The sequence below is a fragment of the Scyliorhinus canicula genome, chromosome 8, assembly GCF_902713615.1.
Source record: "Scyliorhinus canicula chromosome 8, sScyCan1.1, whole genome shotgun sequence".
NCBI lineage: Eukaryota > Metazoa > Chordata > Chondrichthyes > Carcharhiniformes > Scyliorhinidae > Scyliorhinus > Scyliorhinus canicula.
In genome coordinates this window covers 168,002,649-168,018,929 of record NC_052153.1, presented here as the reverse complement: position 1 = coordinate 168,018,929, position 16,281 = coordinate 168,002,649, and the positions used below count along the sequence as shown (strand labels likewise).

The following is a 16,281-nucleotide window of genomic DNA, read 5'->3' as shown; positions in this document are numbered from 1 at the left end:
GGGATTATACTGCCGTGTCTTTGTTTATTTATTAATTCCTGGGATGTGGGCGTCGCTGGCTAGATCACCTTTTATTGCTCTTGAGAAGGTGATGGTAATCTGCCTTCTTGAACCGCTGTGATCCATGTGGTGTATATACATCCCCAGTGCTGTTACAGAGGGAATTCCAGGATTTTGACTCAACAACAGTGAATAAACACTGATATAGTTCCAAGTCAGGATGGTGTGGGGCTCGAAGTGGAACCTGCAGACACTGGTGTTCTCACACATCTGCCACCCCTTTCCTTCTTGGTGGTAGAGTTCATGGATTTGGAAGGTGCTGTCGAAGGAGCTTTGGTACGTTGCTCAGGGCGCTTTGTAGATGGTACACACTGTTGCTAATGTGCATCGGTGGTGGAGGGAGTGAATGCTTATGATCATGGTTCTTTGCCAATCAACCAATCAATCAGTGTTACCCTGCACAGTTTCTGAAACAACAGTTAACAGCTCTTAACCATCAATACATTTGATTTCCAAGGCTTAGTGCAACATTGACTCAGTTGGGGATGTTATTTTACAGAAATTCCACAGGATTTAAGTTTGTCAGAAATGAGGGTGAAACTTGGTTTGTTGAAGAACCCGTGGACACCTTTCATATCCACCCTTCCACACAAAGCTGGCAGAAAGAAATAGAACAGGTGGGATCACATAATCCATTGGAAATCTCACTGACGCCTCCCACATTTGTTCCCCCTCCCCAATGCGAGCACTGCTAACACATAAATGAACTGATCCTGGCAGAAGTGGGGCCTAAATAATTATTTGGCATTAAAATAGCCAATGATGATGGGCATGGGTGCATCATGGAAACTGATATTATTGAGTTGTGGCAGGATGTTAGCCTTCGGAGATTAAGACCAATATTCCCATTGGCAATGCAGTGTTGCTTTGTGTAATCATGAGAATCACTCCAAGTAATCTTTTTTTTAAATTATTTTTCTTCCAATTGAGGCGTAGCTTCTGTAATGAATTGAGCAACATTCCCATATGGGACTCTTAAGAATTGGGGAAAATTAAGATTTAAAAATGAAATTGGGATAAAATTTAAAAAATTTTAAAGTTGAGAAAGTCGGCTGTCTGAAGGAATTTTGATGTGCGAATAAGTGAGAAAAGCAAGTGTTTACCTATGTGACTAGAGGGAAACATTGGGATATAGAAGAGGTAACTTCAAAGTGGGGAAATAAGGGAATTGACATGTATATGCGAAACGTCCACAGGATTAGTAACATCAAAGGGAAAGAATGATATGACCATAGCACAATAACTGGAGAAGGGGATACAGTAGCAGCTGCCATCACAGCCACACTTAGCTGCAGACACAGTCTCCCAAAAACAAGTTATAGCTAAACCGGCAACTGGTTGAGAGCCAAAAGCCAAACTGAGAAGATTTTTGCTTTCACTGAAACTGAAGACAGTTGTTTCAAATCTGGCCAAATAACCTGTGTGTGGTAATTATCTGTTGGATTTAGATATAACACTGAAAGTTGTTTGGGAACAAGGGGCATCTCAGAGTCCAGGAAACGTAAATAGTTAGGAACCAAAGGGTAACTTCATGTAATGCTGTGTGTCCTGAGCCATCGGTGTAATTAATGTTTGGTCCTTTTTGTGTAAGAATCCTCCTTTTTAAACCAGCTTTGCCTCGTGTATTCCCTTTAGTTTTCCGTTATCCCTTTCTATTATACCTTTTGTGCCAGGTTTGTAGCGATAGAACAGGATGCCTCTGGAAATTGCTCAGCATTTTCTCCAGGTGGAAGACTTAACACTGGATTATTTGGCTGGGTTCCGTAAAGACCGGCTAATTGAATTAAGCTGGGAAATTAAAATTGCTTATACCAACTCGAGCAATGAAGGCGGAGTTATTTGAAGCAAGTGCTGAACATATAAATTGGATAGAGGTGCTCGGAGCACAGGGGTGCCGACGAGATAGCATCAGGGATGTCTTATGGTGGGGAAATTGAGCTGGAGAGAGTTTGGTTAAAGTTAGAGCATGAAAGGGATTTTTTTTTTAATTCATTGGATGTGGGCATCGTTGGCTGGGCCAGCATTTACTGTCCATCCCTGAGGACCTTTAAGAGTCAACCACATTGCTGTGGATATGGGGTCACATGTAGGCCAGACCAGGTAAGGACGACAGATTTCCCTCGCTCAAGGACATTAGTGAACCAGATGGGTTTTTACAACAATCGACAATAGTTTCTTGGTTATCATTAGACCTTTAATTCCAGATTTTTATTGAATTCAAATTTACCATCTGCCATGGTGGGATTCGACCCCTGGTCCACAGAGCATTATGACCCTAGTTCTCTGGATAACTAGTCCAGCGACAATACCACTACGCCACTAACTCCCCTATTAAAAAGAATAGAAATGGAGATGAAGCAGAAAGAATTAGAGATGAAATAAAAGACAATGGAGAGAGAAGAAAGGGAAAAAGAAAAGGAAAGAGATTTCCTGCTTTGGGTACTGGAAATGAGTGGGACGTTGCCAGAATGTAGATGGGAGCTTAGTCCCAGAACAGAACTCAGTGGTGGTTAAATTCATACAGGCTTTCCCAAATGCTCTTTAGGGGTTTCGAGAAAATCCCAATCCCAATGGAGTGGCCAAAAGAGAAGTGGACATTACCCCTGCAGAGTAAATTGATGGGGCGGGCACAGGGAGCTTATGCCTCCTTGTCAGAGCAAGAGTCTAAGAATTATGAGACGGTGAAAAAGGCTGACCTAGATGCATATGATTTGGTTCCTAAGGCATATAGGCAAACATTTCAGATTTAAGTACGCTGCCAGGACAGACTTATGCAGAATTTGAAAGGGTTAAGCGGAACAATTTTAATAGATGGGTATGAGCATTGGGAGTTGAGACCACCTATCAGGCTCGAAGACAGGTCATTCTCTTCAAGGAGTTTAAGAATTCCTTACCTTCTATAATAAGATCCCATGTTGAAGGTTAGAGGGTACACACTGCAAGGCAAGCAGCAATTGTGGCCGCCGATTATGAGCTAATCCATAAATTTAAACTTTTGTTCCATCAACCCATAATTTTGAAAAGGATAAGTGGGAGAGTGAGAGGATGGCAGGTACCCCAGGTTGAGAATGGATAGCTGGGAAGGCCCCGAGATCTCCTCCTCAGACCAGAAGGGAAGGCACTGGGGGTGGAAGTGAGACTTGCAAACCTATTGAATTACCATTGTAAAAAGGTGGAACTTATTCATTCAGCGTGTTGGAAGCTACAAGGAAGGCCAATGGAATTTTTGGGGGTTCATAGGGAGGCTTCCGAAAAGGGAGTGAAAGTGAAGAATACTATGGCACAGACTATAGCTGGACTCAGGAGCTCTGAGGTGAACACTTCTGTGAGAGCAGATGTGATGAATGAGGTGAATGAGAAATACATTGGTTTTTTGAAGAATAAAGGAATAAAGGGTTGTGGGCGGCGTGTTTTTGTATGCTCCGCCCCCTCAAAAATGGCATCATCGCTGAGTACGCCACACGCTGTTGGGACGGCCTCAGGACATCACCTGAGGCCCTCCCCCGACGCTCCACCCCTGATGGGCCGACTTCCCGACAGTGTCGGTCGCGTGTGCTTACAGTTTTTAGGGACCTCCCGTGTCGGCTGCGGACTATGTCCAGCGCCGCCACAGTCGGGGGGGGGGGGGGGGGGGGACAGCTGATCCGCTGGCCAGAGGGGGCTTCAATGGGGGTTGGAGTGGTGGTGGGGGTTACAGTGGGGCATCATTTGGCAAGAGGGCGCCATGTTGTACGGCGCGGCCGCCGCAGGTCACCGTCGTGCGTGGCCACGGACCCGGCAATTCTTCATCTGTATTGGCAGGTGAAGCTTGGGGCTTTACGTGGTCCCCCCACTGGGCAGATCATCGGTGCACGGGCACCGCCGACTTTTTGGTCGTAAGACTAGACACATGTTCCAGACATAACCTCAAAATCGGAGAATCCAGCCCGAAGTATTTTGAAAAGTGAGGAAATTTAATTACTAAAATTCAATTACAAGTGAAGCAATTAGAAATGCAGGAAAAAGATGAACAGAACGAAATAGAAATGAAGAAATTAGATATGCAGGAAAAAGAAATAGAAATGAAAAATCTTGACACAGTAAAACCAAAATGAAAAGGCAAGAGAGGAAAAAGAAAGAGATACAGCTTTTCTTTTACATTTTGAACACCCAATTAATTTCTTCTCAAGTAAGGGGCAATTTAGCGTGTGCTTACTGAGTGCCACCTACAGGGTGTCACCTTATATACGGCTCCCTGGTGGGCGGAGCTGGAGGCGGAGTCCCCCAGGGTTCCAAACCCGGTCTTAAAGGGGCATCACCTACATGGTGTTAAGGATACAGTAACCATTCATCACACAATCCGAGATATACAACTGCATCTTAATCAGTTGTTTATTATTCACATATGCATAGTGGTTGCTTGCACCCATACAAACACCGTTTTCACTGGAAATTGTCGAATAATGATTAGGGGCAGGAATCATTATTTTTTCCACTCAATTGTCCAGAGAAGCTAAGAAAAATTGTTGTATTCCTGCCAACTTTTGTCCTTAGCCAATGTAAACCTCAGAAGTTATATTTGTATGGAGCAATGCCATACAATGTGATACACTTAACCAAAAGCCACGGAAAATCTCCCAGAAACAAACTAATTCAGACACTCTACTGAAACAGCTGCACAAAAGTTGCGGCTATCACAGCAGTTTATAGTATGGGTAGTCTATGGTGAGGACACACATTCTGGCTCCCCAACCTCTCCACCACCTACAAGGCAGAATTCAGGAATGTGATGGGACATCTTTCACTTGCCTGGTCGGGCCCAACATCCTCCAGGAGAAACTGTCACCCTATCCAAAAGGACTGCGTCTGATACATCCATTCTACCTCTCCACAAATGATACCTGACTGGCTATGTATTTCTGGCAATTTTGGTTGTTGTTTCAAAATTCCAACATCTGCTATATTTCGCTTTTCTGAAGTTGAAGCTAAATCTCAAAGGAATCTGAGGAGCCCTCCCAATTTAACGCCAGCGTTGGAATGAACGAAGAAGGTGGTGTTTATGTGAAATGTAGCCCCATTTCCCATCCTTTCATGAAAAATAATCACTATTTCTACAGCTGTTTTAGATTGCTTTCAAACTAGATTCAATATCCGTTTTTTTTTTCAGCTGAGTTACCCAAGTCTTGAAGAATGTGAGTCCCAAACTAGGTCATCTCACGACACTAAATTAATCATCTGCACAATGTACAGATGTTTCCAAGATGTTATGTAATTTCCCTGATGGTTTCTTCTCATTACTATTTATGCCTCATAGTTACGTCTGATTTGTACAACATGTCTTTTTTTTTTAATACGATAATAAATATCTGATTCATTTTGTGAATCAACTGCTTTCGTTTTGGTGGTTTTTAGATATGTCCCATCTTGGTTTTAGGAAATTCATGACCCAAAGTGAAATTTCACAGGAAGATCACAATGTTTATCATCTGTAGTATTAAGGGCTAACAGAACGGACATGCTTATCTTTGTGATACATGATGTCATTGGCAGTGACATCAGGCAGTCATGTGTGAGATATGCTCGGCAGCAGGTAGGTGGCCCTGAGGGGAGATGTGAACTCTCTGTAACCCACGGGAGGAACACAACTACATAATAAGGGTCAGCTTACCACCACACTGTGACAGAAGGGGGCGACAGATCACAGAGACCCTCAGGATTGTAATGTTTATCCCCAACTTGGCTACATTTACAAAATCTTTAAGCGACCTCAGGATGACACTGATTCTGGGACAGGGAACAACTCAAGGTCTTTCAATCTATTTAATACGTACAACTCCGCTTCATCCTGGATCACAATGTCTTCACCTTCGATAAGTTCTTCACTACTCCAAAGAAATATACCGGCAACTCATCAACCAGGACCATTACAGAGAGCTACCCGCAGATCTGACCAAAGAACACACCCGCCAACTCAACAGACTGATCAAAACTGTGGATCCAGTCCTTCAAAGCACTCTACGTGCTCTCAACCCATGTACTTCCCGTGTTGGAGATTTCTACTGCCTCCCGAAAATACACAAAGCCAACACACCAGGCCATCCTATCGTATCAGGCAATGGGACCCTGTGTGAGAACCTCTCTGGCTACATCAAGGGCATCTTGAAACCCATCGTACAAGTAACCCCCAGCTTCTGTCACGACACGACGGACTTCTTACAGAAACAAAGCACCCATGGACCAGTTGAACCAGGAACATTCCTCGTCACAATGGATGTTTCGGCACTCTACACCAGCATCCCCCATGACGACGGCATTGCTGCAACAGCCTCAGTACTCAACACCGACAACTGCCAATCTCCAGACGCAATTCTACAACTCATCCGCTTCATCCTGGATCGCAACGTCTTCACCTTCGACAACAAGTTCTTCATCCAGACGCATGGAACAGCCACGGGGACCACATTCACACCTCAATACGCCAACATCTTCATGCACAAGTTCAAACAAGACCTCTTCACCGCTCAGGACCTTCAACCAACATTGTACACCAGATACATCAATGACATTTCTGTCCTTTGCACTCACAGTGACGAATCACTGAAATGACTGCACAATGACATCAATAAGTTCGATCCCATCAGACTCACCACGGACTACTCTCCAGAATCAGTTGCATTCTTGGAAACACTCATCTCCATCAAGGACAGTCACCTCAGCACTTTGCTTTACCGCAAGCCCACGGATAGCCTCACGATGCTCCACTTCTCCAGCTTCCACCCTAAACACATTAAAGAAGCCATCCCCTATGGACAAGCCCACCGTATGGACAGGATCCACTCAAACGAGGAGGAATGTAACAGACATCTACAGATGCTGAAAGATGCCCTGGTAAGAACGGGATATGGCACTCGGCTCATTGATTGACAGTTCCAACATGCCACTGCAAAAAACTGCACCAACCTCCTCAGAAGATAAACACGGAACACAACCGACAGAGTACCCTTCGTCGTCCAATACTTCCCCAGAGCGGAGAAACTACGGCATCTTCTTCGTAGCCTTCAGCACGTCATCAATGAAGATGAACATCTTGCCAAGGCCATCCCCACACCCCCATTAGTTGCCTTCAAACAACCGCGCAACCTCAAACAGACCACTGTTTGCAGCAAACTACCCAGCCTTCAAGAGAACAGCGACCACGACACCACACAACCCTGGCATGGCAACCTCTGCAAGATGTGCCAGATCCATCATCGACATGGATACCACCATTACACGTGATAACACGACCCGCCAGGTATGCAGTGCATACTCGTGTGGCTCAGCCAAAGTTGTCTACCTCATACGCTGCAGGAAAAGATGTCCCGAGGCGTGGTACATTGCCGAGAGCATGCAGATGCTGCGGCAACGGATGAACGGACACCTCGCAACAATCACCAGGCAGGAAAGTTCCCTTCCAGTCGGGGAACACTTCAGCAGTCAAGGGTATTCAGCCTCTGATCTTCGGGTAAGCATTCTCCAAGGCGGCCTTCATGACACACAACGCAGAATCGCCGAACATAAATATATAGCTAAGTTCCGCACACATGAGTCCGGCCTCAACCGGCACCTTCGATTCATGTCACATTACATTCACCCCCCACCATCTGGCCTGGGCTTGCAAAATCCTACCAACTGTCCTAGCTTGAAACAATTCACACCTCTTTAACCTGTGATTATCCCTCTCTCCAGTTGCACTGTCTGGACCTGTAAAGACTTAATTACCTGCAAAGACTTGCATTCAAAGAATCATCTTGCATCATTGAGTTTGTCTATATATGTGTTTCTGGAACCCACCCACTCTTCATTCACCTGAGGAAGGAGCAGTGCTCCGAAAGTTAGTGATTCAAAACAAACCTGTTGGACTTTACACTGGTGTTGTAAGACTTCTGACTGTGCCCACCCCAGTCCAAAGGCAGCATCTCCACATCATTTAAAGATCAACTAGTCTCCTCGAATGTAATCCACATTTTGGCTACTGGCATCACAGCTGACATGTCCTCCATTGGCCTCAGCCATGTTCTCACTCAGCTGATTGGAAACCTGTGTCTTTTTTGATTCATGAGCTCTCATGGAAACTGAAGAAAGGTATGTCACTATTGGGATTGAGGCACTGGCCGTTACATGTGCTGTCAAGCACTTTTCTGATCAGTGGAAACCGATCACAAGCCCCGCACAACACTCCTCAATTCCATGCAGATTGTAGAAGTTCTGTATTCGACGATTTAGTTTCCAGTTGTCTCTGTCCCAGGTAAGTCACAAACCACCACTGATGCTCTCTCCAGAACTGTCACCCTGATTCTACATTGGTGTCAGAAGTAAAAGTGTGTTCAAGTACCGGAATGCTTGGCGCGCCCAAAAGGAAGATGCCAAATACATTTAAGTGCGGCAATTCTGCCTCCAAGAGTAGTCTAAATACAGCCCTGCTACCGCCTTATCTGCAACGAGCCTATTTGACCGTTGTAGATGACCTCCTTGATAATGACCATCATTTTTGGTCACTCCACATGCAACAATATATTATTCTCAACCTCCACAGAGATCATCAAGGCATCGTTAAACACAAATTGAGAGCCCAAGAATTGGTGTGATGACCAGGCAGCACACCAGCAGTCCAGGATTTTGTCCTCTCCACGCCAAGTGCAGCACTCCAACACCAACAGAACTCCTGGTACCATCTGTCTTCCCTCATCGCTCATGGCACAAATTAGGGTCGACCTCTTCGACTTCCACAGCAACACGTACCTCATGGCTACTGATTATTATTCTTGATGGTTAGAGGTAATCAGACAACCACATTGGAGTCTGTCATCAGGGCGCAACACACCGCCCTTTACACCACAGGGTCGCAGACAAAATTATTTCAGATTTCCTTATTGGCAGTTCAGCCTTGACAATGGGGCCTCCCATGTCACAAGCTCCCCTCTTCACCCGCAAGCCCATGGGGAAGCTGAGTGAGCAGTCCGGACCAAAACGGATCTGGCTTCCAAGAATTGGGATTGGCCTTCAGCTGCCATGCAGTATCAGGTCACACCTCTAGCCAAAGGATTCTCTCCAGCAGAACTCCTTGTGGGCTGCTGTTCAAAAACACAGTTTCCCTTGCTGCCTGCAAACCTTCAGCCATGCATCACCCCGCTGACCATAACATGGTGAGCGTGAAAGGGTTGAACCTCTGAGGGGGGGGGGGGGGAAACAACACCAATGGCGCAATGCCAGACACAGAGCGAAAACTCTGCCACCTTTAATGCCAGGCAGGAGAGTGTGGATCCGGGACTGAGAGACTGAAAACCTGATGCTCATCGGCAAGGAGCATCTACGCTTGTATTTGGTCCTGCCACTGTCCGATACTATCTAAAGAAACCAACAAGCTCTCATCATATTCACACCCATCAGACTGCAGGGTTTTGAAATACTCCAGAAGCTTTGAGAGTTATTGAACCCTGAACCCACTCCCATACCTCTGGCTTAGTGGAGCAGTCATCAGGACATTTCAAATCCATGGAATCCCCACAGTGCATAAGGAGGCCATTCAGCCCATTTGAGTCTGCCCCAGCCTCCCAAAAGATTGCACTACCTAGGCCCACTCCACCTCACTATCCGCAGCGCCCATCTAACCTGTACATCTTTGGAGAGTGGAAGGAAAGCTGAGCACCCGGAGGAAACCCACGCAGACACAGGCCAAAAGTGAAAAATCCATGGAGACTATCACCCAAGGCTGGAATCGAACCCGGGTCCCTGGCGCTGTGAGGCAGTAAGTGAAACATTAACCAGCTTGGGCACAGTAACAGTGCAGCATCGCATGGTATAGGAATTGGGACGGGAATTCTTGCATCAATATGCCTTAATAACATCTGAAGGTTCTGTTTGGCTAGAGCAGATGTTGGAAATCATTCCACAAGTGACTTTTTCCCAGGAAAGATACAGAAGTGGTTCAACATGGCAGACGGTGGAATAAATCACTGGAGGTTTTCATGCAGGAGGGTGGATGAGAGGCAGGGAGGTCCTTTGTTCAGAGGTAGCCTGGAGACAATCTCTTGAAAAGGCAATTCACCACGTCCCAGTCATTCACTTACCAACAATCTCTAACAATCGCAACTTATATTTCACATTCATAGCTGTAGTGATCCTCGCCTGAGTGTGTACAGAAGGGGCTGATGGGAAATGGAAGTACCGCCAGGGGGCAGCACGGGGACATACAAGAGTGACGCCGAAGGCCCGTCCTCGCTCACTTTGGCTGGAGAGACGGTGGAACAGGACAGGGACGGAAGTTGAGCTCAGGGCTGCGAGTGTGGTCAGGCCTAGTTGCAGAGCATAGAAAAGCAGTATCTTTACAAGTGCTATTCTGTAAGTAAAAGCTAACAAAGTCATTTATTGTGGAGCACAATCAACCATCCTTCAACTGATGAACGACTTCTAGCATTCATTTAAGAAACATAACAATAGCTTCACTGCACCCTCACACACCGAGCACTGCTGCCAGCCTCTGAGCCACATCTCACAGTTTGGACATATTGCCAGCACTCGGTGACACACTTTCCTCCTTCTTGCAGGGCAATGTGACCCAATCAGAGGGAGCAGCACCGAACAAACAGGAGATAGGCACAGCTGAATGTCTTTGCAGTTGGCTTCCAGCCAGCCCAGGACATGCTGGCCTGCAGCTCCATGTCGGACCTTCGTGACCCAGAGCTGCACGAGGCCAACCATCCGCAACATCCCCCACTAAAAGGCAGCAGCCCTCTGCCAGGCATACTGCAGCCACTGGGGTTGTGCTGTGTAAGAACACTAGGACACGAAAAGCACATGAAAATCAGACACCAAGAGGGCAATTCAACCAAAGCAATTCTGTGTCCAAATTCGGGTGCGTTTAGCAGGGTGTTTAACAGCACTTCACAGTTCTTTTGCCTCAGCGAGGAACGCCCTGTCGAAGCCACACTTAGTTATTTACTGCACTGGCCAGCTCAGCTCTCTCGTGCAGGAAGACAACTCGCGGATTAGGGAGCCATTTTTAAAGGGAGCCCTGATCTTTAGACATCCCTAAGCAGCCCCACTGCAGCATCAGAATCCCACCACTCCACCCAACCTACATCTTCCGGGGTCCTTGAACAACCCCCTCCCCACCCCAACCCACCCCCACACCATCTCTTGTGGGCAAGTCACCCCCAGGCCCAACCCTTGGCACAAGCAACCTGACACCCAGGCAGTGCCCAATACCAGCCAGCCCAGTAGTGCCAGCTGGGCATCCTGGCAGTGCCTGGGTGGTACTGTCCGGGTGCCTGGGTAGCACTGCCAAGGCACCAGGCTGGCAGTGCCAAGGTGCCCAAGTGCCAGCAGGAGTTTCAGGGTGCCACCCTGCACAAAGCCCGACCACCTGGGAGCCTCCAAATGCCTGGGTGACCCCTCCACGTGCTAATCTGACTGGTCAACATTTGTGTGGGCCAGTACTAAACGGCGAGTTTCTCCCAGACGCAGCTGGTGAATCCCGGGCCCTGGGAGAATCCAGCAATTGCATATTTAAATTAACTTAATGGCTCATTTAAACATGCATTTCTGGATCACGCCCAGTGAGGCCGAGATCCAGACCGTGACGTCTCACGAGACTCCGTGAAATCCCGTTAATCTCGCAAGAGGTTTCGCGTGAGATTCAATGGCCCGTCCCAACACCAAGTCGGGAGCGGCAAGGCCGCTGAATCATGCCACAAGGGACTGAGCAATGAAGGTTACTTGACGTGGCACGGAGTATTGGAAAGTTTGTTTGAGAAAGTTGTTTTGGGTGTATTGCTTTCTAACAGCTTTTATTGCAGCATTGTGTCCCAGAAGACAATGTGATTGTCAGTAACAAAGGAAAGGTTAGCTGAGGGATTGTTGTTAATGGCGATAACAGAAACCTGGCACAAAAAAAAGGAGTGGACTGTGGACTAAATATTCTTGGATACAGGCGTTCCGGAAAGATAGGGAAGAAAAGAAAGGTGACGGAGTGGCAGTTTTGATTAAGGGGAATCTCACAGTGCTGGAGAGAGAGGATGTCTGAGTGAACAGAATATTTTCCATTCGAGTGAAGAAACAATCGAAGTGGCATTTCACTACTGAGTGGATTCTATGGACCTCCAACGAGTGGGGAAGAGATATAAAGGAACAAATTGTAAAAGAGGTGCAAATCTATAATATACTTATAATGAGGTACATTGATTGTTCTAATATAGACCGGGATAGTGATTCAGGGTAGAGAGATGGAAGAATTTCTGAAATGAGTTCAGGAACATTTTCTGGATCAGTAGCTGGAATTCTCCGCTCATTGCGATTCAATTTTCCCGCCGGCTTCACAGCCTCACCAGTGGGTTTCGTGGCAGCCTGGGGTAGTTACAATGAGAAATCCCATAGACAATCAGCAGGATGATAGAATCCCATCACCAGCGAACGGCACGCGGCCAAGCAAGCACGTGGCTGGAGAATCATGCTCACGGTATGTTTTCAACCCAATGAACATGGAGGCACTTCTGGCTCTGGTTCTGCGAAATGAGGTGGATCAAGTTGAATAAGTATCAGTAGAGGAAATCTAGGGGACACTGATCATAGTATTATTTGGTTTCAGTTATCTATGAAAATGATCAAAGAACAATCCAGAGTAAAAATAATTAATTGGGGTAAACCAATTTCAATGAGACAAGAACAGATCCTGCCCAGATTAATGGGAACTAAGATCAGCAAGCAAAAGCAAAGCTAGAATTGAACAATGTGCTGCCTTTAAAAAGGAGGTAGTATGGGTACAGGTGAGGTACATTCCCATGAAAGAGAAAGATAGGACAACAAGGGCGGCAATAGCACAGTCGTTAGCACTGTTGCTTCACACCTCCAGGGTCCCAGGTTTGATTCCCGGCTTGGGTCACTGTCTCTGAGGAGTCTGCACGTTCTCCCCGTGTCTGCGTGGGTTTCCTCCAGATGCTCTGGTTTCCTCCCACAGTCCAAAGACGTGCATATTAGGTGGATTGGCCGTGCTAAATTGCCCTTAGTGTCCAAAAGGTTTAGATGGGATTACTGGGTTACGGGGATAGGGTGGAGGTGTGGGCTTAAGTAGGATGCTCTTTCCAAGCTCCAATGGGGATTCGATGAGCCAAATAGCCTCTTTCTACACTGTCAATTGTCTGATTCTATGAATTTCAGTGCTTCCTGGATAATAAAAGCAAACTGAAGCAAAAAGGGGCACATATAATAGATACCTGGTTCATAACATATGCTGAATGTAGAAAGTTCAGTGAGGAAGTAAAAGTAAACAAGGACAACAAAGAGAGAGCGTGAGAAGAGACGAGCAACTAACAGAGAAGAGAATGTAAAAACCCTCTATAGTTATATAAATAGTGAAACGGTGGTAAAAGGAGGAGTGGAGCTGGTTAGGGACATTTATGAGGGTGAAGCCCCGCATCCCTGAAACCAGCCACGTGGACAGAGTGATGAAGCAAGGGCTGTTCTCTTTCGAGAGATGAAGGTCAAAAGGAGAGAGAGTAGAGGTGTTTAAAATCATGGGAGGTCTGGACAGAGTAGACACGGAGAAACTGTCACATTGGTGGAAAGATCGAAAACTAGGGGGGCACAAAGCGAACATGAATGGGGGAAAACTCTTTTAACACGAGGGAAGTGGAATGCACAGTCTGAAAAGGCGCAGGAATCACATTCAGTAATAACCCTCAAAGGGGAATTGGTTAACGTTTGAAGGAAAAACATTGCAGAGCTTTGGAAAATGGGAGGGGAAGCGATACTAGTTGAATTGCTTTTCCAGACAGCGAGCATGGGCTGAATGGCCTCCTTCTGTGTTGTAACTGTCCTATGCTACTTTGACACTAAATGAAAGAACCAGTAGATTCCTAATATGGAAATTCACAATGTCCTACCTCAAAACATCAATGGCGTCTGAAACAGCAGTTGTAAAGTCTTTGTCTGATGGATAAGAATAGTAGTCTCGACAGTATGTAGGCCTGACACCCCGAATCTCAACTTCACAGCCTGATTTTTAAAAGAACACATTATTAATTTAGTAGGTTTCTTGTTTTAAAACCATAGGTCCCATTTACCCACCAACACCGAGTTCCCCCTTCTGCGGATGCTCAATTTAAAAATTCTTATCTCTACCCCTGAAACCTCCTGCAGCCTCGAGCCCTCTGAGATAACTGGGGCTCTGGATACTCAGGCATGTTGCACATCCCAGATTTTAATTGTTCCTCCGTTGGCAGCCATGCCTCCAGCTGCCTCGGCCAACCATACACTTTCGAATTCCCTCCCTTCCCAACTCTCCAGCACTCTTAACCAATTAAGATTTTCTGTAAAGCCTGTGCATTTCATCAAACATTTAGTTAGCCTGCTAGTGACATGGACATGATCAGACAATTGAATGTACTTCCTCGTTTACTCTTTCATGGGATGTGGACATCGCTAATGAGGCCAGTATCTGTTTCCCATCCCCAATTGCCCTTGAACTGGGTGGCTTGCTTGGATATTTTTCAAGGCAGTTAAGAATCAACCACATTGCTGTGGCACTGGAGTCACATGTCGGCCAGACCAGGTAAGGATGGCAGATTTCCTTCCCTAAAGGACATTAGTGAACAAGATGGTTATTTACAGCAATTGACAATGGTTTCCTGGCCATTATTAGACATTTAATTCCAGACGATTTGTTTACTAGATTCAAATGGCGGCATGGTAGCATAGTGGGTAGCACTGTTGCTTCACAGCTCCAGGGTTCCACATTCGATTCCCGGCTTGGGACACTGTCTGTGTGGAGTCTGTAAGTTCTTTCTGTGTCTGCGTGGGTTTCCTCCGGGTGCTCCGGTTTCCTCCCACAAGTCCCAAAAGACATGCTGTTAGGTGAATTGAACGTTCTGAATTCTCCCCTTATGTACCCAAACAGGCGACAGAATGTGGCGACTAGGGGCTTTTCACAGTAACTTCATTGCAGCCTACTTGTAAGCCTACTTGTGACAATAGAGATTATTAAAAGTTCCATCGCTGTGATGGAATTCGAATCCAGGTCCCAGAACATTCCTCTGGGCCCTGATGCTTGCACATCAAGTTTTCATTGTCTTTGCAGTAGAAACGTGCTCTAATCTGCCATCTAATCAAGAATGGCAGGTTGTGAACCATCCGACATTTTAAAAATGGCCGTCCCGCAACGCTATCACTCTGCGGGTAGCCTAAACAAGCAGAGAGTGGGACTGGCAGCCCTCAGTAGGAGGTACTCCCACCCCTGAGAGCTGCCAGCAAGCAGCCCCAATATCACCTGTTGGGACCGCGAACAGACCCACTAAGAAGACATCTTGGATGTTTGGATCAGGCACCCTGGGGGAGCTGGGAGGGGTATGTTTTGGAGGCCAGGTGAGGAGGCACAAAGGGCTGGGGGGGGGGGGGGGGGGGGCGGTGGGGGGGGGGGGGGGGGGAGGCGCGTTGCTGCAGATGCACACAGAGCATCTCCCAAATGATTCCTGATTTTTCACCTCAGATGGTGCAAAAGCAACCTCTGGTATTGTGACTATTCCTCAATTTACAGTGCCTTTTCACTCCCATTTATTTTGGAGTCGCTGCACAGTGCAGCATCTGACGTCTGCTCATAGAGCTCTGCCTATACAGCTGTGGAACTGGGAGGTATGATTTGGACTTGATTTATTGTCACATGTACCGAAGTACAGTGAAAAATATTTTTCTGCAGCCGAGGGAACATACACAATACGTACACAGAAGACAAAAAAGAATAATCGACAGAGCACATTGACAAATGGTACATCGATAAACAGTGATTGGTTACAGTGCGGAACAAGGGGCCAAACAAAGCAAATACATGAGCAACAGCAGCATAGGGTGTCGTGAATAGATCAGTCCAAGGGAGAGTCGCCGAGGAGTGTAGTAGCTGTGGGGAAGAAGCTATTCCTATGCTTGGATGCACGGGTATTCAAACTTCTGTATCTTCTGCCTGATGGAAGAGTCTGGAAGAAGACAAAGCCTGGGTAGGAGGGGTCTCTGATAATACTGTCCTTCCTGAGGTAGCGAGAGGTGTAGACAGAATCAATGTGAGGGTGGCAAGCTTGTGTGGTGAGTTGGCCCGAGTTCACCACACTCTGCAGTTTTGTGCGATCTTGGGCCGAGCAGTTGCCAAACCAAGCTGTCATGCAGCTGGATAGAATGCTCTCTATGGCACATCTGCAGAGGTTTGTGAGAGTCGATGCA

The 16,281-nt window shown here is 46.6% G+C and overlaps 1 protein-coding gene across 1 annotated transcript in view; it reads right to left on the bottom strand.

Moving 5' to 3' along the window:
- Positions 1-16,281, bottom strand: part of enpp6 (ectonucleotide pyrophosphatase/phosphodiesterase 6) — a 68,489-nt gene that overhangs the window by 32,481 nt on the left and 19,727 nt on the right. Inside the window, exon 3 of the mRNA XM_038805697.1 lies at positions 13,959-14,070. Coding sequence (XP_038661625.1) covers positions 13,959-14,070 — 112 coding nt within the window. The remainder of the gene's footprint in view (positions 1-13,958; positions 14,071-16,281) is intronic.